The sequence below is a fragment of the Scyliorhinus torazame genome, chromosome 16 (assembly GCF_047496885.1).
Source record: "Scyliorhinus torazame isolate Kashiwa2021f chromosome 16, sScyTor2.1, whole genome shotgun sequence".
Lineage (NCBI taxonomy): Eukaryota > Metazoa > Chordata > Chondrichthyes > Carcharhiniformes > Scyliorhinidae > Scyliorhinus > Scyliorhinus torazame.
In genome coordinates, this window is record NC_092722.1 from 57283524 (window position 1) to 57311381 (window position 27858).

Below are 27858 nucleotides of genomic sequence, written 5' to 3' on the forward strand. Positions count from 1 at the left end.
TAGAAGAAACTTTATATTGTCCAGCTGATGAATATATGTACATTCCTTCACATCTCAACCGTGACACCCAAATGGGGAGGTATGCTGCTCCCAACGCAAGGCTGGTCTTTACCAAGTATTTTTGAACTAAGCACAGAAAATAAAAATGCAAGTCATTAACCTTGAGTTTTAACCAGGTTTTCTGTGCCCGTGACAGACTAGGTCCACTTCGCTACTCCATTGCAATCTGCCCCTTTGCCCACCCCCTTGAACAGATTAATTAGCCACTCTACAGCATGTGTGGGATGGATATGTTAATCAGCTACCGACCCCACCCTCTGGTCCAGTGTCTCTGAAGTAGTCAGTTGCCCACAGTAAGGTTCCTGTACAATAGGCAGAACAGAAATAAAAATGCAGCAAAGTTTGGAGTCAACATTCGCCTTCCTGGCTCAGCCACAATATCCCGCCTTTTCCCCATGCTGGACTTGCTCAGTGCTCACCCTCTCTAAATATGTTTTCTACAGTTTATGAGCACTTTGGGCTCATTCTATGGCCTCTTCTATTTGATAGGTCCAATCCATTAGCTTCAGAGCTGCCTTGCTAACACCTCTAGAATGTATAACCTCCACAAGTGCTATCAAGCAGCATTTGCTGAGCACTTACTCCTCATATAGTGAAGCAGCAAATGCAGCATGACCTGGACGATAGCCAGGCTTCAGCTGACAAGTAGCATACGCTCCACACAAGTACTAGGCAATGACCATCTCCACGAGGGAATCCAATCATTGCTGAATTCCCCACTAACATCCCAGGAGTTACCATTGAACTGGACTAACCGTACACATACTGTGCTACAAGATCAGGTCAGAGATTAGGAATCCTGCAGCGGCTTGCTCACTACCACCCCCTAAAGCCTGTTTCCTATCTAAAAGTCAGAGGTCAGCTTGCCTGGATGAGGGCAGCTCATCTCCAACACCACCTAGGACAAAGCAGCCCACTTGATTGGCACTCCTTCCACCAACATTCACAGCCTCCCCCACTGACGAACAGTGGCAACAATGTGTACCTTATACAAGATACACTTCCAAAACTCTACAAAGCTGCATCTTGAAGGTAAAATAAGCAAAGCCACATTAGTCCCAGATAACCATAGGCTTCTTTCCACTTTGAGGGGGAGAGCTGTCTGGCAGGTGATTTAACCAAATGCTCACCACACCTCAGGCGAGGTTGAGGTGGGCCTTCATGAATAACCTCAGCCAGTATGGGAATTGAAGCCACCCTGTTGGCCTTGCACTGCATCACAAACCAGGCCCCTGAAGGACAAGGGCAGCAGATACATGGGAACACCACCACTTGGAAGTTCCCCTCCGAGTCACTCATCATCCGGACTTGGAAATATATCACCCCCCTTTCACTGTCATTGTGTCAAAATCCAGGAACTCCCTCCCTTACAGCACCTGTACAACAGGGACTGCAGCAGTTCACAATGATCTTATCAAGGGCAATTAAGAATGGACAATAAATGCTGGTCTAGCCAATGACATCCAGATCCCATAAATGAATTAAAAATAGATGACCAATATCTATTCAGACTTACAAACCAATGAGGCTTATGAATTGTGTCCTATTACATTGAAATTCACCATCTTAATGTGCAATTAGTTAGGATGTGATGAGCTCAATAGTAAAATGTGCAGTACTCTATTTTGACAATCTCAAGTCCATACATGCACTATTAGAATTTTTAATGTCTGGTTATAATTTAACTGCTCCAATTATATCTTCCTCCCTTAGCTTTGAATCTGAAGTACCAACACAGATATACTCCCTTATTCTAAATTGGCTATTCTAGTTTTATTGCAACTAGTTTTAATTAAACATCAGAAATTGAAAAAAATGTTTTTCTAGTTTCTTTGAGGAGGGGGAGGGGAAAATGTCAAGTGGCAACCGATTGGCTCTTTATTGTTGATGCAGGTTGATAGATACACAATGGACTGAAACCGCTGTTCTAATTTTTCTTCCTTCTTTATCACATAAAAAGGATGTTCATTTTGAGCTAAAAGCATTTCATGAGTAATAGGAAACCAAGGCTAACCTTACGGCAACAATTCAAGATAAACATATGGGCAAGACCAGCTAAAGGATTGCTGACAACAGTATACAATGTACAGTATTTTTACTAAGTGAGACAAGATTACAGAAAAAAGCTTAACAAAATGGTGCTGCATGCAAGTACTGTACTTCAACAAATCTGACACTAATGCAATTATCAAAAAGTAAAACCGAGTAGCAACATTCATCAATACACATACAGTATGTGCAGGGTGATTTCATTACACTGACCTCCAATACAAATTATACAGGGCTTTTGAACAATGCTAAGGAACTTAAGATAATACATGACCTCAAAGCACAAAGAGATGCCAAAATAATCTGTTCTCATCTTCACTTTTGGAGTTTTCTCCTTTAGTTTTCACAATCCAATGCTAAGGCAGTAATGTCTAATCTCATTATATCATGGCACAAATAAACTTTCCCAAGTAATGTTTCCTTTAAAATTTTGTTATTGTGTATGGCCAGCTTTTTGAATGTGTTACTGGTAAAATTTGTTTTGCATGTTATTTAACACAGAACAAGGTCCTTTTGGTACCTTCCAAATTGTTGTGGATGCATGCAGCTTAGTGAGAACATTACCACAAGTTTCTTTTTTAATTCTTTGATGGAATGTGGGCATCGCTAGCAAGGCCAGCTATGAATCAACCACATTGCTGTGGGTCTGGAGTCACACGTAGGCTAGACCAGGTAAAGATGACAGATTTGCTTCCCTGAAGAGCATTAGTGAATCAGATGGATTGTTATGATAGTTTCATGGTCAGCATTACTGAGACTAGCTTCCAAATCTAGATTTTGTTCATCAAATTTGAATTGCACCAGCTGCCATGGTGGGATTTTAACCTACGTCCCCAGAGAATTAGTCTGGGCCTCTAGATTACGAGTGTAATGACATTACCACTACACCACTGTTTCCCCAGGAGGGATCCATCAACAATGGAGGTCAAATATTGCCTAAAAGATTACAGCAACAAATTAATTTTCCAAAATCATGATTTTCATTTAAGTCAATCAGCATTTTTTTTTTGTTCCCCACTTAAAAGGTAAAAACAGAGTGTGTTGCCTAATATTTTATTAAAAGGTCACACTTAAATATAAAGTGTTAAAACCCATTAAACTAATAAAAACCTTCTCGAAACAAGTTGATGTCCAACAGCTTATCTAAAATAGCATTCTACATAATTATCTAAAAATAAGTTTCTACTTTTTCTAGGTTAGCTGCAGAAAAGTATTGTGGCACGTGGCGTGTTTCAAATGACAAAAACATGCACCACCAAAGCATTCCAGCTTTGCCTTTGCTACTTTCTCTGCCTCTGTGAATGCCTTGTGGTCTTGACAGGTCCTTTCACCTTCTTTGGGGTTGCTGGAGACATTTTAGGAGACCCATGCCGAGATTTTTTAACTGCTGCTGGCTTTTTGGCCAACTTTACTGGCGCAGGCCTGGACTTTTTAGCCACTTTTTTTGCTGATACTTTCCGTGACGGTGTGCTCCTCTTAGCAGCGACTATTTTCTTCGGCGTGGCAGTTTTCCGTTTCTGCAGCTTAGCCTTGGCTTGTGGAACTGCCTTGTGCCTGTTTCAGATTGTAAATGAGAAATATTGACTTAGTGGTTGAGAAACAGCAGTCAAGTGGCAAAAATCAGGCAATTTATCAACATCATTATTGCTGGTATATTCCTGAGCAACAACTAATTTTATACAACTGCATTGAAAATTTAATTGGAAGAGCAAATTTTAGGGCAGCACCGTGGCGTAGTGGTTAGCATTGCCGCCTACGGCGCGGAGGACCCGGGTCCGAATCCCGGCCCTGGGTCACTGTCCGTGTGGTTTGCACATTCTCCCTGTGTCTGCGTGGGTTTCACCCCCACAACCCAAAAGATGTGCAGGATAGGTAGATTGGCCACGTTAAATTGCCCCTTAATTGGGAAAAAAAATAATTGGGTACTCTAAATTTTTTTTTTTAAAAAGAGCAAATTTTAAAATGGTCTCTGCCTGCCATATGAATCACTTAAATGTCTGTCTGTTGTCACAGTTTAACCTCAAACCTTCTAGGGCAGCACGGTGCTACCCTGCTAAAGGTAGACAAGTCTCCTGGCCCTGATGGAATGCATCCCAGAGTGCTAAAAGAGATGGCTAGGGAAATTGCAAATGCACTAGTGATAATTTACCAAAATTCACTAGACTCTGGGGTGGTCCTGGCGGATTGGAAATTAGCAAACGTGACACCACTAATTTAAAAAAAAGGAGGTAGGCAGAAAGTGGGCAATTATAGGCCAGTTAGCTTAACTTCAGTAGTCGGGAAGATGCTGGAATCTATCAAGGAAGAAATGGCGAGGCACCTGGATGGAAATTGTCCCATTGGGCAGACGCAGTATGGGTTCATAAAGGGCAGGTTGTGCCTAACTAATTTAGTGGAATTTTCTGAGGACATTACCAGTGCGGTAGATAACGGGGAGCCAATGGATGTGGTATATCTGGATTTCCAGAAAGCATTTGACAAGGTGCCACACAAAATGTTGCATAAGATAAAGATGCATGGCATTAAGGGTAAAGTAGTAGCATGGACAGAGGATTGGTTAATTAATAGAAAGCAAAGAGTGGGGATTAATGGGGGTTTCTCTGGTTGGCAATCAGTAGCTAGTGGTGTCCCTCAGGAATCAGTGTTGGGCCGACAATTGTTCACAATTTACATAGATGATTTGGAGTTGGGGACCAAGAGCAATGTGTCCAAGTTTGCAGACGACACCAAGATGAGTGGTAAAGCAAAAAGTGCAGAGGATACTGGAAGTCTGCAGAGGGATTTGGATAGGTTAAGTGAGTGGGCTGGGGTCTGGCAGATGGAATACAATGTTGACAAATGTGAGGTTATCCATTTTGGTAGGAATAACAGCAAAAGGAATTATTTAAATGATAAAATATTAAAACATGCTGCTGTGCAGGGAGACCTTGGAGTGCTAGTGCATGAGTCGCAAAAAGTTGGTTTACAAGGGCAACAAGGTGATTAAGAAGGCAAATGGCCTTCATTGCTAGAGGGATGGAATTTAAGACTAGGGAGGTTATGCTGCAATTGTATACGGTGTTAGTGAGGCCACACCTGGAGTATTGTGTTCAGTTTTGGTCTCCTTACCGGAGAAAGGACGTGCTGGCGCTGGAGGGTGTGCAGAGGAGATTCACGAGGTTTATCCCAGAGCTGAAGGGGTTGGATTACGAGGAGAGGTTGAGTAGACTGGGACTGTACTCGTTCGAATTTAGAAGGATGAGGGAGATCTTATAAAAACATATAAAATTATGAAGGGAATAGATAGGATAGATGCGGGCAGGTTGTTTCCACTGGCGGGTGAAAGGAGAACTATGGGGCATAGCCTCAAAATAAGGGGAAGTAGATTTAGGACTGAGTTTAGGAGGAACTTCTTCACCCAAAGGGTTGTGAATCTATGGAATTCCTTGCCCAGTGAAGCAGTAAAGGCTCCTTCATTAAATGTTTTTAAGATAAAGATAGATAGTTTTTTGAAGAATAAAGGGATTAAGGGTTATGGTGTTCGGGCCGGAAAGTGGAGCTGAGTCCACAAAAGATCAGTCATGATCTCATTGAATGGCGGAGCAGGCTCGAGGGGCCAGATGGCTTAGTCCTGCCCCTAGTTCTTAGCTTTGGTTCTTCAGCAAGAAAATGTTAAGGAAAGAAACATTTGAAGCTTCAGATACATGTCCTTTGTCAGTGTCTCACAAAGGCTATATACCGTGTTTCCCCCAGGTGTTGATGAAGCTCGCTGTGTATTTCTAATCATTTCCCTTTTTATTTCAGATCTCCAACGTTTCTAATTTTATCAAATTAGCTGAGGAGTTTCCTCTTTTAAATGGTGGTGCATGCCACAGCATTTCTAACCTCAACTGTTGAGTACAACCTCAACTGTTGAGGCTAACACAATGATACTTGTTTATTATTTGCACGTCTTTACTTGGGCTCAAATTTACACTATTAAAATATTTAGTGGTTAGCACAATTCGCACACCTTTTCTTAGGTGGCTCGTCGTCAGATTCTTCCTCTTCAGACTCCGACTGCTCTTCGTCATCATCCTCCTCTTCCTCCTCCGATTCTTCCTCCTCTTCCTCATGTTGCTTCTCTGGGAAAAGGACTCTCGGACTAAAGAAAAATAGTGGGAACATTTTGTCACAATTAATGTCTTGTTTAATACACAGAACCTTAGTGTGAACAGTTTTCTAGAAAAATCTAGGGAAGTAGCATGGGCTATCTGGCTCCTTCTTATGTAGTAAAACATCCACTTGTCACAAATAGGGATGATTAAATATCAGATCCAATTGAAAATTAAAATTATTTTTAAAAAATAAATAAATTTAGAGCACCCGATTCATTTATTCTAATTAAAGGGCAATTTAGCACGGCCAATCCACCTATCCAGCACATCTTTGGGTTGTTGGGGGCGAAACCCACACAAACACAGGGAGAATGTGCAAACTCCACACGGACAGTAACTCAGGGCCGGGATCGAACGCGGGTCCTCAGTGCCGTGAGGCAGCAGTGCTAACCATTGCGCCACTGTGCAGCCACAAAAATTAAAATCACTTTAAATACCATGAAGTAACAGCTTAACACTACCATTACTGTTAAATAGATCACATAAAAAATACACCGTTTATCTAAGAACTACAAATCGAGAGATCATGTAGCTTTTATTTTTTCTTCGAAACCTCCACGTACAAAAGGAGGAAAAATTCAAAAATTATTTTCCTTTAAGAAATTCAGTGTGTTCCGGTCTTTCCCCTACCCGCGTACATAAGGCTATTTTTTGAATCACAGCTTTCATTTCTTTGCCTATGAAGGTTCTAGGTACCCCTCCAGAGTAACAAAGAATATAATATATTTTCAAGCGAACAGCTCTAAGCAGCACATCAGAATATTGGTTTAGAAAGTCAGATAGTCAAAAGCCTAACCTTGTCATCAAACATACAGCAGGACTCATCATGCTTTGAAAGAATTATATACATGCAGGTAGTGTTTGAAGGATTAAGACGATCTTATCTACTGTAGATAACTTCATATTCACATTGGTGTACATTTGCACAAAGTAATAGCAAAACTAGCAGCACTAAACAGATGAGAATGAGACATCATCATGAAGTACTTGTCTGGAGCGGTATGATAAGAGAGCATTGTTGGGTCAAAGCATGCATATTATTTCAGAAACTCCATGCAAATATTGAAGGAGTGTCTCCACATTGGTCCAGGAATTGGCTATTACATAGTGAACAATCTAAAGGCCCCTGATAAATCCTGCTTTAAATTTTTTTTTTTTTTTTTTTTAAAAAGAGAACCCAATTTTTTTCTCTTTCAATTAAGGGGCAATCTAGCATGGCCAATCCACCTAATCTGCACATCCTTGGGTTGTGGGGGTGAAACCCACTCAGACATGGGGAGAATGTCAACACGGACAGTGACCCAGGGCCGGGATTCGAACCCAGGTCCTCAGCGCTGCAGTCCCAGTGCTAACCACTGTGCCACATGCCACCCTATAAATCCTGCTTTATTTTTGATTGCAAGGGTAGACTTTCTACTATCTAACTCATTCACTGGCAGCAACTTCAAGAAAGTCAGTTGTTGACAGGGATAACCTCAGGCCTAGGCTCTATCGGTATAATTGTAAATTATACAGTACTTGTATGACCAGCTGTAAAGATTCTGCCATAGATCTTTAAACATTCACTGCAGTGGGCAAATGATGCAGATGGAATTCCTCAAAGCATTATGATGGGACTGTTCTTAGTGATTTAACTCTCGCTACTCCTAAAATCAGCCTAGGAACATAGAAATTAGGAGAAGTAGGCAATTCAGCCACTCGAGCCTGCTCCGCCATTCAATCAGATCATGGGTGATCTCTTCCTGGTCTCAAATCCACATCTCTTCCTGCTTCCCATATCCCTTTAACCCATTTTAAAAAATCAGAAATATATCTAGATCTTCTTGAAACCATTTAATGACTCAGACTCCACCGCACTATGGGGTATCAAGTTTGACAAATTCACCACCCTCTGCGAGATGTAGTTCCTTTTCCTCTCAGTTCTAAATCTTCCACCTCTCAACCTATATTGGTGTCCTCTTGGTCTAGATTGCCCACAAGGGGGAATATTTGGTCTACATTTACTTTATCAATCCCTTTTAGTTGGGTCACTGTCCGTGTGGAGTTTGCACATTCTCCCCATGTCTGCGTGGGTTTCATAGAATTTACAGTGCAGAAGGAGGCCATTCGGCCCATCGAGTCTGCACCGGCTCTTGGAAAGAGCACCCTACCCAAGGTCAACACCTCCACCCTATCCCCATAACCCAGTAACCCCACCCAACACTAAGGGCAATTTTGGACACTAAGGGCAATTTAGCATGGCCAATCCACCTCACCTGCACATCTTTGGACTGTGGGAGGAAACCGGAGCACCCGGAGGAAACCCACGCACACACGGGGAGGATGTGCAGACTCCGCAGACAGTGACCCAAGCTGGAATCGAACCCGGGACCCTGGAGCTGTGAAGCAATTGTGCTATCCATAATGCTTCACCCCCCACAATCCAAAGATGTGCAGGTTAGGTGGATTGGCCATGCTAAATTGCCACATAATTGGAAAAAATAATTCGGTACTCTAAATTTTTTATTTTTTTAAAAATCAATCCGTTTTAGTATTTTATATACTTTGATCACATCCCCTCTCATCCTTTTAAACTCCAGCAAGTATAAAGCCAAACTGTTTAATTTCTCCTCATATGTCAACCCTTTCATCCCCGGAATGAATCTGGTGAACCTCCTCCGAACTGCCTCCAATGCCACCACATACTTCCTCAAAAAAGGAGAGCAAAACTGGACACAATAGTCCAGATGTGGTCTAACCAACACCCTATACAACTGCAGCAACACCTCTGTACTCCAGCCCTTTCGCAATAAACGCTAACATTCCATTTGCCTTTTTAATTACATGCTGTATCTGCACACCGACTTTCAACTCTGGTCACATAAACCTTTGCCGGGGAAGATCATATGACATTTAAAAGTAAAAGCAACATGGTCAACTTATGGTGGCTGCTGTGAAGCCAATGAAGGAAAGGGAACTTTTTGAAATTACAATGCATTAAAAAAGAGGAAATATTTCCGTGGAGGTTTGATAGGCCAAGGAGTTTTCTTTTTTCTCCCACGTGCACAGCGTGTACTTTCAACTCAGCTTTTCGGGGAGGGATAGGACGTTGTTGGCGGGGGTGGTCGGTACGGAGTACTCAGCAATTGTAGTGTCGGACCACGCGCTGCACTGGGTGCACTTGCGGGCAAACCGGGGTGGGAGACAACGCCTGCAGTGGAGACTGGATGTGGGGCTATTGGCGAATGAGAGGTGAGGGCTGCCATTCGGGGATATGTGGAGCTGAACGACATGGGGGAGATTTCGGCAGCCACAGCGTGGGAGGCATTGAAGACGGTAGTGAGGGGTGCGTTTATTTCGATACGGGCACACAGATATAAGGCGGAGATGGAGAGGCTTGTGGAGGAGATCTTGCAGGTGGACAGGAGGTATTCGGAGGCCCCGGAGGCGGGGCTGTTGCGAGTGGCAGAAACTGCAGATGGAGTTTGGGCTATTATCTACTGGGAAGGTGATAGGGCAGTTGAGAGCGATGGGGGCCCGGACGGTTTCCCAGCGGAGTTTTACAAAAGGTTCTCGAGTGACCTGGGGCCTCTGCTGGCAAGGTTGTTTAACAAGGGGGTGGGGGACCCCCCGACGTTATCGCAGGCCTCCATCTCCTTAAAGATACAAGGATCCAGAGCAGTGTGGGTCCTATTGGCTGATTTCGTGATTTAATGTGGATGCCAAGTTATTGGTCAAGATCTTGGCCTTGAGGATCGAGGACTGTGTGCCAGGGGTGAGAGGGGAGACAAAATATGGAGGTGGTGGTCGCCTTCGTTTGGATGGAATGGGACTATTTGTGGGAGGTGCTGTGGCGGTTTGGGCAGGGTTTTGTGGAATGGGTCCAGCTGTTGTACCAGGCACCAGTGGCGAGTGTGCGGACAAACTGGATGAACTCGGATTATTTCAGACTGCATCGGAGATGAGGCAGGGATGTCTACTCTCCTCATTGCTCTTTACCTTGATTATAGAGCCACTGGCAATGGAGCTGAGAGCGTCAAGGGACTGGCAGGGGATAGTGCAGGGGTGGGTGGAGCACAGGTCTTGCTGTACGCAGATGACTTGCTGTATATTTCAGACCAGTTGGAAGGTATTAAGGGGATCTTGGAGAAGTCCGGCCGGTTTGCAGAGTAAATTGAACATGGGGAAGAGCGAGGTCTTTCCGATCCAGACGAGTGGGCAGAAGGGATTGGGGGAGCTGCTGTTTAGGATGGTGGTGGGGGAACTTTCAGTACTTGGGCATTCAGGTGGCGCGGGGGTGGGAGCAGTTGGACAAGTTGAATTTGGTTTGTTTGGTGGAATAAATGAAGGGGGACTTTAGGAGGTGGGATGTGCTCCCACTGTCACTGGGGATGGAAGGGTGCAAACAGTAAACATTACGGTCCTCCTGAGGTTCTTGTTTATGTTTCAGAACCTCAGAAATATTGACCAAGGTGGTGCTATTGGTAGATCTCAAAGCCAAAACTGTTAAACCAAAAGCCGTATTTATGTAACTAAGATGTGCACATGAGAAAATACATCAGAAAAATCGCAGAACTGGTTATATAACACAAGAGGCAATTCAGCTCATTACGTCTGTGCTGGTTCTCTTGTAAGATTAACTCAGCGGGTCCCACTCCTCCGCCCTTTTCTCATGGCCCACCAAATTTCTCTCTACGGATGTTTATTCCCTTTTGAAAACCACATTCAGCACATTTAAGCAGTACAATCCAGATCCTAACCATTAGCCACGTAAAATAAGTTTCCCCACGTCATATCCGGTTCTTTTGCCAATCACCTTAAATTGACATCTTCTGGTTTTTAACCCTTGAAAGGTTTCTCCAGATCAAATTTGCCCATACACGTCACGAGTTTGAATATCTCTCCTCTCAACCTTGCTTTCGAGAAGAACAGTCCCAACTTCACCAATTATCCAAATAACTGAAGTCTTTCATCCCTAGAATCATTCTCCTACACCTTTCCTGCACTCTCTCCAATGTCTTCATAAGGTGCGGTGCCCAGAAATGAATGTAATATTCCAGTTGAAGCTGAACCAGTATATTCAGTGTAACTTAAAAATGGTGATCATTTCTACGAGTGGTTAACTGTCAAAACTAAACATAGGACTAAATGGTGTTTTTGAATACAAAATTAACCGTGGAACTCAGATTTGCTGCAGAAAATGGCCAAACACCTGTGTGATCAGAGGTCATCACTGATACAAATCCTTTGATCAAAATTGCAATGCCAGTACAATATGGGATGTGTTTTAAAATATTTTGTTAATTAAAAGTTTCCTTGCCTGGGGTAGAATGGGAAACAAAGTTGGAATGAGCCACTGAATCCTTTCCCAGAGATCTGTTCAATCCATCCATTTTTTTCACATTTCTGCAGAGTTCTTTTCAGCATATGCACTGCAGATGACAGCACAGGACATTCATCAAAATAGTAATGTTAAAATTCACCACTTTCACGCACATCCCGTCTATAATAATAGCAAGGGAAAAAAGCTACAGAAGAAAATTTCAGTTTCTGCATCCCAAACATTATATGGCTGCATGACCACAATGCAAAATGCCATCACAAAAGCTTAAACTTTCATAATCATACATTCCTTAAATAAATTCTCTTCTGAAGTGATGTTACTTTGAACATCGGTGGAGAAGGAAACCATTTGAATCTCCATGCTTCCTCCACTTCCTGATTTGCCAAGTTTAAACATTAAGCAGAATCACCTTAGTTTCAAAAATAGAGCTTGATACAGCAATATCTAGTGAAACATCATCTGGATATTGTACACTTTGCTGTTAAGTTTTATCTCAAAAAAAAGGATGTGATAACTCCATTGGGAATAAATGGAGAAGTGCAATGGAGATAATCCTTGGCCTAAGAGCATTGCAGAACAGTGATAGATTCACGGCTTGCGTTTGCTCGAGAAACAGAGTTAAAGACGGCCAGATCCAGATAGTCTACGGTTTTCAGGGCATTGCAAGCACATCAATGCATTTAATATGATGGGGCCTAGAAGGCTGAGACAGGGGAGAAAAAAATGCCTAAGCCCACTCCCCCACCCTATCCCACTAACCTACATACACATCTTGGAACACTACAGGGCAATTTTATCATGACCAATCCACCTAACCTACACATCTTTGGACTGTGGGAGGTAACCCAGGCAGACACGGGGAGAAAGTGCATACTCCCCACAGTCACCCAAGGCTGGAATCGAACCCGGGTCCCTGCCGCTGTGGGGCAGCAGTGCTAACCACTGTGCCACCTCCAAAATACTCAAGAGGGTTCAGGTATCCTGAAGTGCCTATATGGGTCTTTTTAGCCCCGGTGGGAGGGGAAGAGAGAGAGAAAGAAAGCAATTTGATCAAGGGGAAGTCAAAAGTGCAACAGATTTGGGGGGGGGGGGGGGGGGGGGGGGGGGGGTGTACAAATATATCAAGAATCCAATGTCACTTTAATGGCTACTTTGATATTTTAAAAAACTCGACAGGGCAAGTAAAACTGCACATTAACAACTCTCCAGATAGCAGCAACATCCCAAGAAAAGCTTACACGGCTTCCCAATTAAGCAATCAGCTTTCAGATAGCAAGTTGATCTCATAAACGATTCATAGAAAAACATTTTTTTGCTGAGATAATATAAAATATACATGTAAAAGATGGTGTGTGACTTACTCTGGAAATTAGAATTTGTTGCAGGAACTTTCTCAGTGACATATTTTTTAAGAGCTGTTGTGGAGCAGGTTTTAGGTTCATTCATGGCAGTAATGGCACTAAGGATTGCATCCTCAAATGGACCTCCACTTAATAATGGCTTGTCTCCGGCCCTTTTGAGCTTCAAGGGGAGAAGATTTAAAACAGTAAATGCAATCTTAAGTCACTAGGATCTATTTTTTTCTTTTCACAAATAAATGATCAATGCAATCACCAAGCTTTGAAACTACTGCAGGTGCAGCCAAAACGTAGACTTCTCCCAACTGCTCAGAAATCGAGTTCCTGCAACTTGATAGATGCAAATTTTCCTTTCCCTCAGGTGGATGGATCACTATTGTAAAGTGCTCCATCTTGTGCTCAAACTGAGAACTGCCGCGGGAGCTGACAATTAAAATGGCAGATTACATTTATAACTAAACAAGATTGCTGTCGGGATGCTAGTCTTTACTGACTTATTCCAGCCATTTCAAAGAATTCCGACCAAAAGGGAAAAGTACTCCAGGTGGATTCCAAACACCAACCAGAGGGCGGTAGGACAAAAATCCATTTAAATACAGCAGGATTATGTATTCATCCCAAAGTGACACATGCCAGACTCAAAGAGCTCCCGATTACGTTCATCATTCCACTGACAACTTACCTGGAACGTGCCCGATGCTCCCTTGCCAGTGATCTGTTCCACCTGGCCCTTATCTACTGCTCTTTGCAAAGCCTGTTTGAGTAAATAGGGCCTGCAATCAAGCACACAATAAAATCATTCAGTGTGGGAAATGATTTACTGTACTTGCATACATCTCAAGCTCTTTTTTTAAAAAAACAAGACACATGGTAGCCACATCCAGAAGCATTACTGTTTAGTGGTGAAATTGAATTCACTGACCAGTCCACTTAATATTTTGAAAAAACTCTTGCCAAAAATGCAACAGAAGTTAACAAATACCAGCCGCATCACTCTTGATTATTGGTTGCTTGATTTCCATCCTCTTAAAAATTAGGGAATGAGAGCTCGGGACGAGAAGAAACAGTCAGGTGTGAGAAAGAGAGGTGTAGAACAAGAAACAGAAATGAATTGGGGGGGGGGGGGGGGGGAAGAGAGAAAGAAGAGATTTAAAGCTTTCAATTTGATCAATGCTCTTTGTACCCAAGGTCCAAAAAGTTTTTTTTTTTTAAATTTTTTTTAAAGTATTACAACACAAATATCACTGCTGCTCCACCTCGTCTTTCCCATCCCTACACTTGCTGGCCTCTGTTTACCAACATTACATATTTTAAATTAAATCCTCTTCCTTTCACTTGGCAGTGTTCCATTTTGGAGCAAAACCAACAGTTTTCCAACCATTTAAGAGATAAAAGTTTGACCTGGTTACATCACTTCAGCAACTGTATAACTTTTTAATAACTTTAGTGACCGATCTTTGAGAATGAAAGCCGGATCTGGTAAAGAATTGGCCCATTTTCAAAGCAGGAATTTTGTGTGTTTCACATTTGTTGCAATCTTGGGCAAGTACGTCAACAGGAATTTTTACTTTCATACCTGCTCTCAGCATTCAGTTTGGGATAATACTGAAGAAGATACTTCTTGATAAGACTGTATGATGCCTCTTTAGGTTCACACAGCTTTGTGAATGCCAATGGTAAAGCATCCTCCAGTTTTATTGGCTGCTCCACTGGTCCAGCTGAAGTGGTTTTCTATTAAAAAAAGAATACTAGGCTTGATCAAAAACAAAAACTTTAGGTTGCAAAATAAAAATACTTACCTTCTGTACAGTCCATATTCAGTTTTCTGTGCAAAGGTATTATTTGCAAGTTTTGAGGCAATCAAGATACTACTCCAACTGAAAAAGCAAATGGATGAACTGCAAACAGTAGCCAATGTGGCTACTTGCTGAATCATGGAAGACTCTGGCCACTGAGAATTTGAAAAGGACAAAAACATTCTGAACAAAACCTGCTAATGCCAAGAAGAAAGTAAATTGATAGTGTGAAGGTCACCAAGATCTCACCAATTAAAATCTTCCAGTTCTGATGGCAGGAATTCTAAAATGCATATCTAGCCAAAAATAACAGGAAGCTATATCACCAAGTCATAAATGAAGTGCTGTTCTAAAAGCTACTGCCAGTGGCTACCTTTATCTATACACCAAAATTCAAGCTGTAGCTCTTGAAAGCTCCACAGACATGTTGAAATCGTCAGTTAGGGGAGGCACAGTGGTCAGTAATGCTGCCTCACGGCACCGAGGACCTGGGTTCAATCCCAGCCCTGGGTCACTGTCCATATGGAGTTTGCACATTCTCCCAGTGCCTGCGTGGGTCTCATCCCCACAACCCAAATATGTGCAGGGTAGGTAGATAGGCCATGCTAAATTGCCCCAGAATTGGGGAAAAAAAGAATTGGGCACTCTAAATTTATTTTATTTATAAAAATAAATGAAAAAAAAAGAAACTTATACATGTTTAAGCAAAAACAGTCTCATTCCTGCTTGTTTGGTCTATTTTTCAATTCCTTTGCTCTCATCAGCATGAATAAAATATGAACAGCCTAATTATCTTAAATATGAAATACTGTAGGCCTGTCAATGCCCTTCGAACTTCAACAATTCTTGCTTGTCCAGAATATGACAGGTCCCCAATATGCTTGGTTGGATTTTCTACTCAGCAGGAAAGCAACATGGTTATTCCCCCTTCCCAATAGCAGATTCAAACTGGAGCCAAGTCAAGGATACCTCGACGTTAGGAGCATTACTATCAGTAAGCAGGGTAAGCTGTCAACCACATTCAAGTATTCTTAAGGACAGGAAACCCAAGTTTCCAGATAGTAAAATAACCGCTGCATTTAGACAAGCTAAAATATAAATAAATGTTAAATTGGAATATAGAATTTATCGAAATGGATATTCTACGAACATAAGATTAGCTTTTCAAGACTAGTGGTTTCAGTAACTATGTAGTTTGTACGCTTTTAAAAACCCAGTTACACTTCATTTAACAAGGTGCACCTTTTTCAAGGCTTTTTAAAGTGCAAGAGTGGAAGTTTTCATATTCATAGCTTGCTTTCCAGGAATCCATTAACAATGCATCTTCTAACAGAGCAGAATTACTGACAGAAACTTCTGCATTTCCACATTATTCTGTGCTTGTGCACACTCCTGAAGTCACTGTCAGTTTCATTGGAGTAATGACGCTGAATGCCAACAGTTTCATTATCTTTACCACCACAAAGTCCAGGACTTTATAGATGCCGACGTACTTAAGGGAACCTGGAGCCAGCAAGGTTGCAAATTCTTGGATCTGCCTAGTGAGACTACTTTCCCCACAGATATTACCGGCTCAGCATACATGTTTTTCACCAGCTAAACAACACAACTGCACTGCTGACCAAATGAACAAATCTATAGGTCTTAAGTCATTGTGGTAGAAAAATGGGCATGCAAAACACTGTCAATTCCATTGGTATACCAGCTGCAAGCAATTAATTACCTTTTTATCCTGTTTTGATTTATTTGTTTGTTTTCCTGCATTTGCGACCACCACAAAACTTCCCGAAGCACCTTTTCCCTTCACCTGAAGAGGGCACATGCAAGATTACTGCACATTATATACAGGCAGCATGCTGTGAAACAGTTGAAACAAAACTCAACCGTAATACTTGAATATTCTACTATCTAGCAGAAATATTTTTTTGCTCAGCACAGTAAGTGGAAAATTCTCCACAAATATTTATGATATTTCACAAAACTAAACCCCTTGGAATCACTCTCTTAGCATAGTGGAGTAAAGGTTTCACTGACATTCAGACTGAGTGCACTCATCAAAATGACAAATACCACTGTTGGCAGAGGAAAGTTTGTACCACCAAGCATACCCAAGTGAAGCACAGCATTGGCTGGATGCAACAAGGCCTCAATATATCAGCTTCGAAATATGATTCTAGAGTAGCAGAGAGCAAGCAAGAAGAAAAAAAAGGACAGAATTACCATACTAACATTTATCCAGTTCATTTGCTACCAAGCTGGTAATCACAAGGTATAATGATGGAGTTTCTAATTAATCACAGCAATTACTCACAGACCCTGGTTGGAGGCAAGGAAAACCCTAGAGTTGTGGGAATAGATCCAAAATTACTGTACCTCTTTACTCCCAAGCATGCAACACTTGTCACATCTCAAATTAGTTATACATTGCACCCCAGAATATTCGTTTTCTGCAAGAAATCTATCTAACTCGCATTTGAATAAATTAATGCTAACAGCATCCACCATTTCACTTGGAAGCATACTCCAAAGATTGACCTCTCACTCACTGAAGTCTTTACACAATAGTTTTGCGATTACTCCCCTTCATTCACAGGTCAAGTTCTCTGATTCTGCTGTTCTTGACAAGATGAATTAGCTTGTCTCAGGTCTCCATTAACTAGTCCCTCTAAAAACTCCAACACTGGACTTGTATAACCTCTCAACCATCTATTTTCAGTATGTCCCAGTATAACCTCTCAACCATCTCTTTTCACGATGTCCCAATATGCAATTTATGCAATTGTCCATCAGAATCCAGTCTCTTCAGCCCTCAATCATTCTCTCAATAGCTGTAGTATCCTTTATGTACTGTGGCAGCAGAACTGTAAACAATATTCCTGGTGCCAATGATTTATGAAGTGGCAAGATTTCCTCATATTCTGGAAAGAGAGGGTGATAGAGAAAGAAATATAAAGAGAGAAAGACAGGAGAAAAAGTTAGAAAAAGAGAAGCGATTCTATTTTCCCAGGGAACATTTAAACTTCTTCATTCATTATATATCACCAAATTGGAATCCAGTCCTATTCGTCTGGTATTTTCCTTCATAGAGATTGGAGGGGGAGATAGAGGGGTTTCTCATAAAAAGAATCTAATGATTACCTGTTTGATAGCACCACGCTGCATCTCCCGTTTTAAGGCTTGTTTTAGGATATATCCCCTGCGCTCCAATTCCAGTGATGGATACTTGTTAATGATATATTTTCTTATGGCAACAACGGAAGCTCCAGATTTCTGAAAACAAGCCTGAAGAGAGGGACGAGTATTTGTAAAAATGCTCTTTTCAGCTTGCAATTTGCTGTATTGAAATGACTCACTACATTGGTCAACCTACAAAGAGGATGTTCTGTTTTAACCAAATTACAACTTGATTGCTGACAATTACCACCAATGACTGATGACATCCTACAGCAAAACACATTTAAAATCATTTGTTTGAGATTCATAAAATACATGCCAACATTCAGATACAATATTCTTGCTTAGAAATTGGGTAAGACTTGCTGTATAGTTAAGTCCAAGGTGCCAATTAGATTGCTACAGCTGACTTCTGCGCCCAGGGCTGGAGTGAATTCCTAATTTTGAAGCTGCAGCAGTTGCTTGGCGTAGTGTTATTCTTTATTCTTCATGGTAATGGTTAGTGGTAACATTCGCAAGAGTCCGAGGCCATGGATTCAAGCCCCAGCTGACTGGAGCACAAAATTGGGTTGACCTGTACAGGGCAGAGGGAGTGTTGCACTGTTGAAGGCACTCCTAAGGGGAACCAGGGAGATTTTCCAGTACCCTGGCCAACATTTATCCTTCAACTCCACCCCCAAAACAGTTTATCTGGATGGATTTCATTGCTGTTTGAACTGGGTGTTGCATTTTCCCATTGCACTAGTGACTATAAACACCATTGGTTGTAAAGTGCTTTGGAAGGATGTGTTAGTTGCTATAAGTTCAAGTTTTATTTCATCCCAACGGAATCAAAGTTGAAAATAACAAGAGTTGAGTTTCAGTGGTCTCCAGTGATGGTACAACTCAAGCACTTAAATAACTGTACGGATACAAGGGAAGCAGCCGCATTATCAACCTTCAGAAGCAACTTTCGAGTTATATTTTCGCAAGATGTTACTTATTGACAAGACTGAAACCATCATCTTTGACTCATCACAAACTCTATTCTTGCTGTTCACAATCTCAGCAGGCTGCTCAACAATGAAGTGAGCTTCCAACCTCACATTCTCTCCATCTCAAAGACCATTACTTCCACAAACATTACATCAGCCGTCTTTCTCTGCCATCTGTTGCTGAAAACCCTCATGCCTGTCGCTTTGCAGTTCCGAACTTGATTATTCGAATGCTCTTCTGGAGGTGCCTCTATCTTCTACCTGCCAGAAACGTCAAAGCTCAACTGCCTATATCACTAGATCCTTCTCACCCATCGATCAGCTCTTGATGTCCCTCAACACCTCAAAGTTAAAATTCTCACCCTTGTATTTAAATCTCATAGCATCACCAAAGCCGATGGCTACAATCTCTTCTATACCTTTAACAGCAGTCCAATGCTCTGTTACTCAGCCCCCTCACTGCCAATGGTGGCTCCAAGCTCTTGAATTTCCTCCCGGAAATCCTCTGCCTTCCCATGTTGGATCAGGTGTTCAAACCTCCAGGGTTTAAACTCATGACTGACTGCGTTAAGGGATGAAAGTGCCAACATTTGCTGATTAACATTGTTTAATGAGTTGCCAGCAACAGAATATGGGCTTTAAACATAGGTAAAGTTACACCTGTTATGTTTCTATGATTTAAATACCAAGCAAAAATAGTAAAGGGATACTAGTTGCTTAAAATTCAGTCAGAAAACTTAATGAAAGTTGCTTGAGTAGCCTATAACACCTATAAGAGACTTTCCACCTTACCTTAATAGCCTCTATGACAATAGCATCCATTTTTGGTCGTGCAGTACTACCGATCTGAGAATTTTTCTGCACTCGAGCCAGTTGACTGGCAGACAATGTAGCCCAAGATGGAATGGTCTTCTTAATCTTCTTATCCTTGGTTGGCTCCTTTTCTCTGTCATATTCACAAATCACAAAGCTTTAATGCTATTCACTATGTAATATTCTCTGGGAAACATTTTATTATCTCATTATGTAAAACCTTAACGAATATTCTTAAATGTATTCTTTCACGGCATATGAATATGCTGCCTAAGGTCAGCACTTACTGCCCATCCCTGACTGCCCTTTAAGAGGTGGTGGTCTTTCTTAAACCGCTGCAGTCCACGGTGCGGTCAGGAAGGGAATTCCAGGATTTTGTGACAGTGCAGAAACAACGATATAGTCTCAACTCAGAATGGTTTGTGAATTGTAAGAGAACTTGCAGGTGGTGTCCCCATGCATCTGCTGCCCTTGTCTTTCTACGCGACAGAGGTCACATGTTGGAAGGATCTATTGAAGGGGCATTGGTGAGTTGCTGCAGTACATATTGTAGCTTGTACACACTATGCGTCGATGAAAGAGGGGTGAATGTTTAAGGTGGTGGATAGGGTACTGATCAAACAGACTGTTTGTCCTAGATGTAATCAAGCTTCTCTGTTGGAGTGGAGAATATTCCATCATCCTCTTGACTTGTGCCGTGTAGTTGGTTGACAAGCTTTGGGGGGTCAGGAGGTGAATTACTCACAAGAAATGGCATATTATTAGATAATTCCTTACCTGGCACATGTGTGGCACGAATGTTACTGGCTACTTATCAGTTCAAGCCTGAATGTTGTCCAGGTCTTGCTGGATATAGATATACAAACTGCTTCAATATCGGAGTTGCAAATGGTGCTGAACATTGTGCAGCAAAGATTCCCACTTCTGACCTCATGATTAAAGGAATGTGAAGCAGCTGTAGATGGTTGGGTCTAGCATTTTAGCCTGAGGGTTAGGGTGAGGAAGCCCTGCAGTGATATCCTGGAACTGAGATGATTGACCTCCAATAATTACAACTATCCACCTTTGTGCTCGGTATGACTCCAACCAGTTGTGTTTCCCCACCAATTCCCATTGACTCATTTTGCTAGGGCTCCTTGATGCCAAGGGGAGTAATTCTAGCTCCATGCTGAGTTCAGCTCATTTGTCCATGTTTTGGACCAAGGCTGCAAAGAGGTCAGGAGCTAAGTGGCCCCAAGAGTCAGTGAGCAGGTTGTCACTGAATAAAAACATAAGAACATAAGAACTAGGAACAGGAGTAGGCCATCTGGCCCCTCGAGCTGCTCCGCCATTTAATGAGATCATGGCTGATCTTTGTGGACTCAGCTCCACTCTCCGGCCCGTACACCATATCCCCAAATCCCTTTATTCTTTAGAAAGGCATCTATCTTTTTCTTAAAAACGTTTAAAGTAGGAGCCTCAACTGTTTCACTGGGCAAGGAATTCCAGAGATTCACAACCCTTTGGGTGAAGAAGTTCCTCCTACACTCCGTCCTAAATCTACCTCCCCTTATTTTGAGGCTATGCCCCCTAGTTCTGCTTTCCCCGACCAGTGGAAACAACCTGCCCGCATCTATCCTATCTATTCCCTTCATAATTTTATATGTCTCAATAAGATCCCCCTGCATCCTTCTAAACTCCAATGAGTACAGTCCCAGTCTACTCAACCTCTCGTCATAATCTAATCCCCTCAACTCTGGGATCAACCTAGTGAATCTCCTCTGCACTCCCTCCAGTGCCAATATGTCCTTTCTCAGGTAAGGAGACCAAAACTGAACACAATACTCCAGATGCGGCCTCACCAACACCCTATACAATTGCAGCATAACCTCCCTAGTCTTGAACTCCATCCCTCTAGCAATGAAAGACAAAACTCGATTAGCCTTCTTAATCACCTGTTGCACCTGCACACCAACTTTTTGCGACTCGTGCACCAGCACACCCAAGTCCCTCTGCACAGCAGCATGTTTTAACATCTTACCGTTTAAATAATAATCCATTCTGCTGTTATTCCTCCCAAAATGGATAGCCTCACACTTGGAAACATTGAATTCCATCTGCCAGACCCTAGCCCATTCACCTAACCTATCCAAATCCTTCTGCAGACTTCCGGTATCCTCTGCCCTTTTTGCTTTACCACTCATCTTAGTGTCGTCTGCAAACTTTGACACATTGCATTTGGTCCCCAACTCCAAATCGACTATATAAATTGTGAACAACTGCGGGCCCAACACTGATCCTTGAGGGACCTCACTAGTTACAGGTTGCCAACCAGAGAAACACCCATTTATCCCCACTCTCTGCTTTCTGTTAGTTAACCAATCCTCTACCCATGCTACCACTTTACCCTCAATGCCATGCATCTTTAGTTTATGCAGCAACCTTTTGTGTGACACCTTGTCAAAAGCTTTCTGGAAATCCAGATATACCACATCCATTGGCTCCCCATTATCTACTGCACTGGTAACGTCCTTAAAAAATTCTACCAAATTAGTCAGACACGACCTACCCATTGTGAACCCATGCTGCGTCTGCCCAATGGGACAATTTCCCTCCAGGTGCCCCGCTATTTCCTCCTTAATGATAGATTCCAGCATTTTCCCGACAACCGAAGTTAAGCTTACCGGCCTATAATTACCCGCTTTCTGCCGACCTCCTTTTTTAAACAGTGGTGTCACGTTTGCTACTTTCCAATCCTCTGGGACCACCCCAGGTCTAGTGAATTTTGATAAATTATCACTAGTGCGTTTACAATTTCCCTAGCCATCTCTTTTAACACTCTGGGATGCATCCCATCAGGGCCAGGAGACTTGTCTACCTTTAGCCCCATTAGCTTGCCCAATACTGCCTCCTTAGTGATTGAAAACCACCTGATAGCACTGGTGAAGATATCTTCCATCAGTTTGAGAGTAGACTGATGGGGTGGCAATTGGCCAGTTTGGACTTACCCTGCTTTTGTCAACAGGACATTATATGGACAATTTTCCACATTGTCAGATAGATGTCTTTTGAATGTTTCACAGCACTTTATATGTTCATCAAATTATTCACTTCATTGACAAGAATGATCATTTGATAAGAATGTTGGGAGAACTCGGAGTATCCTATGGCACTATGTCCACCACACACAGCTGAGTGTGGGAAAATACCTCAATGAATGACACCAACATTGCAGAACTTCTTCCAACATGCAGTTGGCTGACAGCCCAGATTACAACCTGAAACACTGGATATTGTGCTCAATGGGGAAATCTTCAGTTCAAGAGGTGACACTGCTACAGCTCAGAAGACAGAAAATTCACTGTCAAACAGTACAAATATAATTATCGATTTAACTCATTTCCCCTATGGCCTACTGCCGAAAATGAGGATTTGCAGAATCCCAGCAGCTTTAGCTTTTATAGGTCTGAAGTTCACGCAGCATTTTAAATTGGCCATCACAAGTTGGCCTGAAACGAAGCTTTAATTTACAAATAATCTTGTTCAACTGATGCATATTAATGGTTTCATATGGGATTGCCGGGGTCAGGAAGGAGAGCAAGAGAAGTGACAATGTTTATATATGCTGTTCCTGAAACTCCCATCTCCTCCCTCCTGAAAAGGACATGATGGCTTGGATGTCTTACTCAAAGTCCAACATTTAAACATTATTCTTTGGGTTATCCTCTTGGCTGCTTGATGTAAAATCAGTGGTCTCAGTAGCAGATTTTGCACAATGCCATTTCCCCCCAATCTTTACCCTTCATGCTCAGCTGGTTTTTATTTGCGCCATTATGTCTTTTGCCCTCAGTCTTTTGCTTTCACCCCAAGACACTCATTTAGATAGAGGAATGTGAAGGAATATATTAGCAGAGCTGTTGCAAAAATGTTGGATTAAGTAAAGCTGTAGCTGAAGACACTGAAAAATAAAGACATTTCTGTTAAACCTGAAACATATCCTGGCAGCAGCAGTGAACAGTCTGCACTGTGAAAACAAGTTACTGAGATTGCTTATTATGGGGAAAGCACGGTGGAGCAGTGGTTAGCACTGCAGCCTCACGGTGCTGAGGACCCGGGTTCAATCCCAGCCCCAGGTCGCATTCCTTGTGGACTTGCACATTCTCCCCATGTCTACGTGGGTCTCACCCCCACAACCCAAAGATGTGGAGGGTAGGTAGATTGGTCATGCTAAATTGGATTTTTTTTTTTTTTTAAAGATTGCCTATTATGTTACCATTACAATTTGAATCTGTACATTTTTCAATTGCCACAGAATCACTTACTCCTTTTTAGGCTCCTCTGAAGATTTTGTTTCTTTCTCTTCATCCCCACTTTTTTCCGCTTCTTTCTTTTCCTCCTCCGGGGCTGAAGTGTCGTTTTCTGGTTCCTCCTCTGCTGACACAGATTCTTCAGAAGTCACATCAGCATCTTATTGTAGAAAGAAGGGCAATTATTCCAAAAGAATGTGAAATCTGAGCATGGTATCTGTCGGTCACTAAAACAAACTAAAATTAAGTTTCCCTAATTCAGACTGCCATTGGCATACACCCACTTATTTAAGTCCAGAGCATTTAGTCGCAGTTGGGCAGAACCAATGCAAGGTCCCCTCCTTTCCAATGTTGGGGCACAGTTGAAATTTAACCATTTATTAGTGGAGAATTAAGAAACATCCTATTGCTTGCTTGCATTAACATACCAATTAGGTCACTTTCTTGGTAGAAGTTAATAATTCCAGATAACATTTGTACCAGATACGATCAGGTAACTGTCATCTTAAAACAGAGACAGCCCAGGTATGTGCCTTAACATTAGAAAGCACCCAGCACTGCCAGGTCCCCCACCAAAAACAAATTTGGAGGATCGACAGTGACCAAAAGCTTAATGTCAGAATCTTTACATGCAGGAGGCTGCCATTTGGCCCATCAAGTCTGCACTTGCTCAGAAAAAACATTAGATTGTCCCATTCACCTGCATTATCCCCATAACCGTGCATACTTTTTCAGCTAGCAAGCAATCCAAGCCCCTTTCAAATACCTTGGTCAAACCTGCCTCCATCACTCTCTCAAGAAGTTTGTTCCAGCCTTCAACCACCCTCTGATTGGTAAACGTTTCCTCACATCCCTTGTACTCCTTTAACCAATTATTTTGAATTTGTGTCTTCCAGTTCTTGATGCTCTCGAATGGGATTAGCTTCCCATTATTTCCTGCCCATTCCCCCCAGAATCTTGAATTTGAATACCTTTATCTTGTCTGCACTCAGCCTTTTCTCCAAGAAAAACTGACCCTACCTCTCCAATCTCTCCTCCTACAGCTTATCTGTGGGATCATTCACGTGAAGTTCCTCTGTATTCTCCCCAATGCCTGCACATTCTTCCTCAAGTATGGCACCCAGAACTGGGAGCAGTAGCCCAAATGAGGCCTAATTAGTGTCTTATACAAGTTCAACATGGCCTCCTTACTCTTGTACCCAATGTCTTTATTAATAAAGTCCAAGATATATGTTTTATTAACTGCTCTCTCAATATACCTTCCATCTTCAATTAAATGTAAATCCCCCCCCCGCCCCCCGGAGTCATCTTGGTGATCGAAATCCCCCACACAGAACATTCTGCACCCTTGCCTTCCTCAGTGCTTCCTCCAATTGGCATTCAAGGTGCAGTACTGATTCCTTAGCTCTAGGGGGACGATACATGGTAATTGAATTACGATCTTGGGTGACTGCTTGGAGTTTGCACGTTCTCTGCATGGGTTTCCTCCAGGTACTCCGACTTCCTCCCACAGTCCAAAGATATGCAGGTTAGATGGATTGGCAAAGCTAAATAGCCCCTAATGTGTAATGGTTAGGTGGGGTTATGGGGATAAGGCGGGAGCCTAGGTAGGGTGCTCTTTTGGAGGATCGGTGCACTGTAGGGATTCTATGACTCTATAATTAGCACGGTGATTCCTTGCTTGACCTGATGCATCAAGAACTTATGGGGCCGAGTCAATGTTGAGGAATCCCAGGGCAACTCCCATCCGATTATATACCACTGCGTTGCCACCCCTGCTGTGTCTGTCCTGCCGGTAGGGGACAGGACATACCCAGGGATAGTGAAGGTCTGGGACTGTATCTGCAAGATGTGATTCAGTGAGTATGACTATGTCAGACTATTGCTTGACTTGTCCATGAGACAGCTCGTCCAATTTTGGCAAACCTCCAAATGTTAGTAAGGAGGACTTTGCAAATCGACAGGGGCTGGTTTGCCATGTTGTTTCCGGTGGTCTATCCGGTGTCATTCCTTTTTATTGCCTTTGCAGTGGTTGGATGCAATGGCAAGGACTAGGCCATTTCATTGTTCTGGGTCTGGATTCACACATAGGCCAGACCAAGTAAGGATGGCAGAATTTCTTTCCTAAAGGACATTAATGAACCAGAAACAATTGACAATGATTTCATGGTCATCATTAGACTTTTAATTACAGATTCTAACTGAATTGAAATTCCACCGTGGTGCATTTCGACCCTGGTCTTTGAATTGAGCCCTCACCCGCGTACACAGAGGTCCCTCTCTTTTTGCACTTCCTTTCGAGTTTCTCCCTTTATTTTATAATGTCTCTCCATATTCTGTGCACCCATGCTCATACACAATATATCACCACACCATATACTTTATAATATATATGTAATGCAATCAATCACCAAAGTTACTGGAACAGCACCATCCTCCTTTGCGAGCGCAAAGACCAGTAATCACTATGCTGGAAACAAGATTTAAATGCAACTTGTACCTGCAGTAGGCTTGTTTTTCACAGGAGTTTCCTGTGCAGAAGGGCTTGCATTCCTTCGAATAGGCATGTTTGCAATGCTAATCTCAATGACCTGTTAAAGAGACAGAAGATAGATTAAGACCATAAGACATAGGAGTAGAATTAGGGCACTTGGCCCATCGAGTCTGCTCCGCCATTCAATCGTGGCTGATATTTTCTCATCCCCATTCTCCTGCCTTCTCCCCATAACCCCTGATTAATCAAGAACCTATCTATTTCTGTCTTAAAGACACTCAGTGAATTGGCCTCCACAGCAAAGAATTCCACAGATTCACCACCCTCTGGCTGAAAAGATTCCTCCTCATCTCTGTTTTAAAGGATCGTCCCTTTAATCTGAGATGGTGTCCTCTGGTTCTAGTTTTACCTACAAGTGGAAACATCCTCTCCACGTCCACTCTATCCAGGCCTCACAGTATCATGTACGTTTCAATAAGATCCCGGCTCATCCTTCTAAACTCCAACGAGTATAGACCCAGAGTCCTCAAACGTTCCTCATATGACAAGTTCTTCAGTCCAGGGGTCATTCTTGTGAACCTCCTCTGGACCCTTTCCAAGGCCAGCACATCCTTCCTTAGATATGGGGCCCAAAACTGCTCACAATACTCCAAATGGGGTCTGACCAGAGCCTCATACAGCCTCAGAAGTACATCCCCAGTCTTGTATTCTAGCCCTCTTGACAAATTTACCAATAATAAGGGCAGGGAAGTGATAAAATGACAGAAGGGCTGGCAGACCACAACTGCCCAGTTTAGCGAGTTAGTGTGCACCAAATATTATTGGACAAGAAATCCAACACTTCTAGTTTCAGTAAACAAGCAGAGAAATTCAACTGGAGTTTTATGGCTGAACAGCAATTTTAAAAATGGCCAAACAATGGAAATACTAACTGAAAAATCAGCTAATATGAAATCACTTCCCAGCTTCATCATTGTCCAACAAAAATAGATCAAACATCTAATTTGAAGACTCAATTGTCAGACTGAGCTGTACAATGATGGCAATGTCTTTTGACATGATAATTAGATTAAGTTATCAATTCAATAGGACTTGCATCGACCTTTCCAAAAGCCTACAAAAACCTAGATTTGTAAGATTGAAGTTAAATGGCAGGTTTGCCTAGTTTCTTCAGGACATTTCCACAACTGAAGGTGAGCATCAAGCCTTTTTAGGTGCACGAGTGTAACTACAAAGAACAAATTTAAGAATGATTTCACACTGACTGAATATGGAATTTGGATGAAATCTACAAGTTGAGATATTAATGAAAAATAACACAGGGACATATTTGTTACCACACACAGATGAGGCCCAGCACGCAGAGTCTGATTGGAAATTATGACATTGCAAAAA

The 27858-nt window shown here is 42.2% G+C and overlaps 1 protein-coding gene across 3 annotated transcripts in view; it reads right to left on the bottom strand.

Annotated features, from left to right (window-relative positions):
• Nucleotides 1-1985: 1985 nt before the first annotated feature.
• Nucleotides 1986-27858, bottom strand: part of hp1bp3 (heterochromatin protein 1, binding protein 3) — a 33598-nt gene continuing 7725 nt past the window's right edge. For all 3 annotated transcript variants that reach the window (XM_072478512.1, XM_072478513.1, XM_072478514.1), the window contains exons 2-12: nt 26470-26560; nt 23985-24129; nt 19663-19816; nt 17861-18004; nt 16446-16529; nt 14503-14657; nt 13609-13699; nt 12930-13089; nt 11545-11656; nt 6101-6232; nt 1986-3663 (exon numbers count right to left, since the gene is read on the bottom strand). In XM_072478512.1, the coding sequence (XP_072334613.1) occupies nt 3390-3663; nt 6101-6232; nt 11545-11656; nt 12930-13089; nt 13609-13699; nt 14503-14657; nt 16446-16529; nt 17861-18004; nt 19663-19816; nt 23985-24129; nt 26470-26560 (1542 nt within the window). In that variant the 3' untranslated portion in view covers nt 1986-3389. The remainder of the gene's footprint in view (nt 3664-6100; nt 6233-11544; nt 11657-12929; nt 13090-13608; nt 13700-14502; nt 14658-16445; nt 16530-17860; nt 18005-19662; nt 19817-23984; nt 24130-26469; nt 26561-27858) is intronic.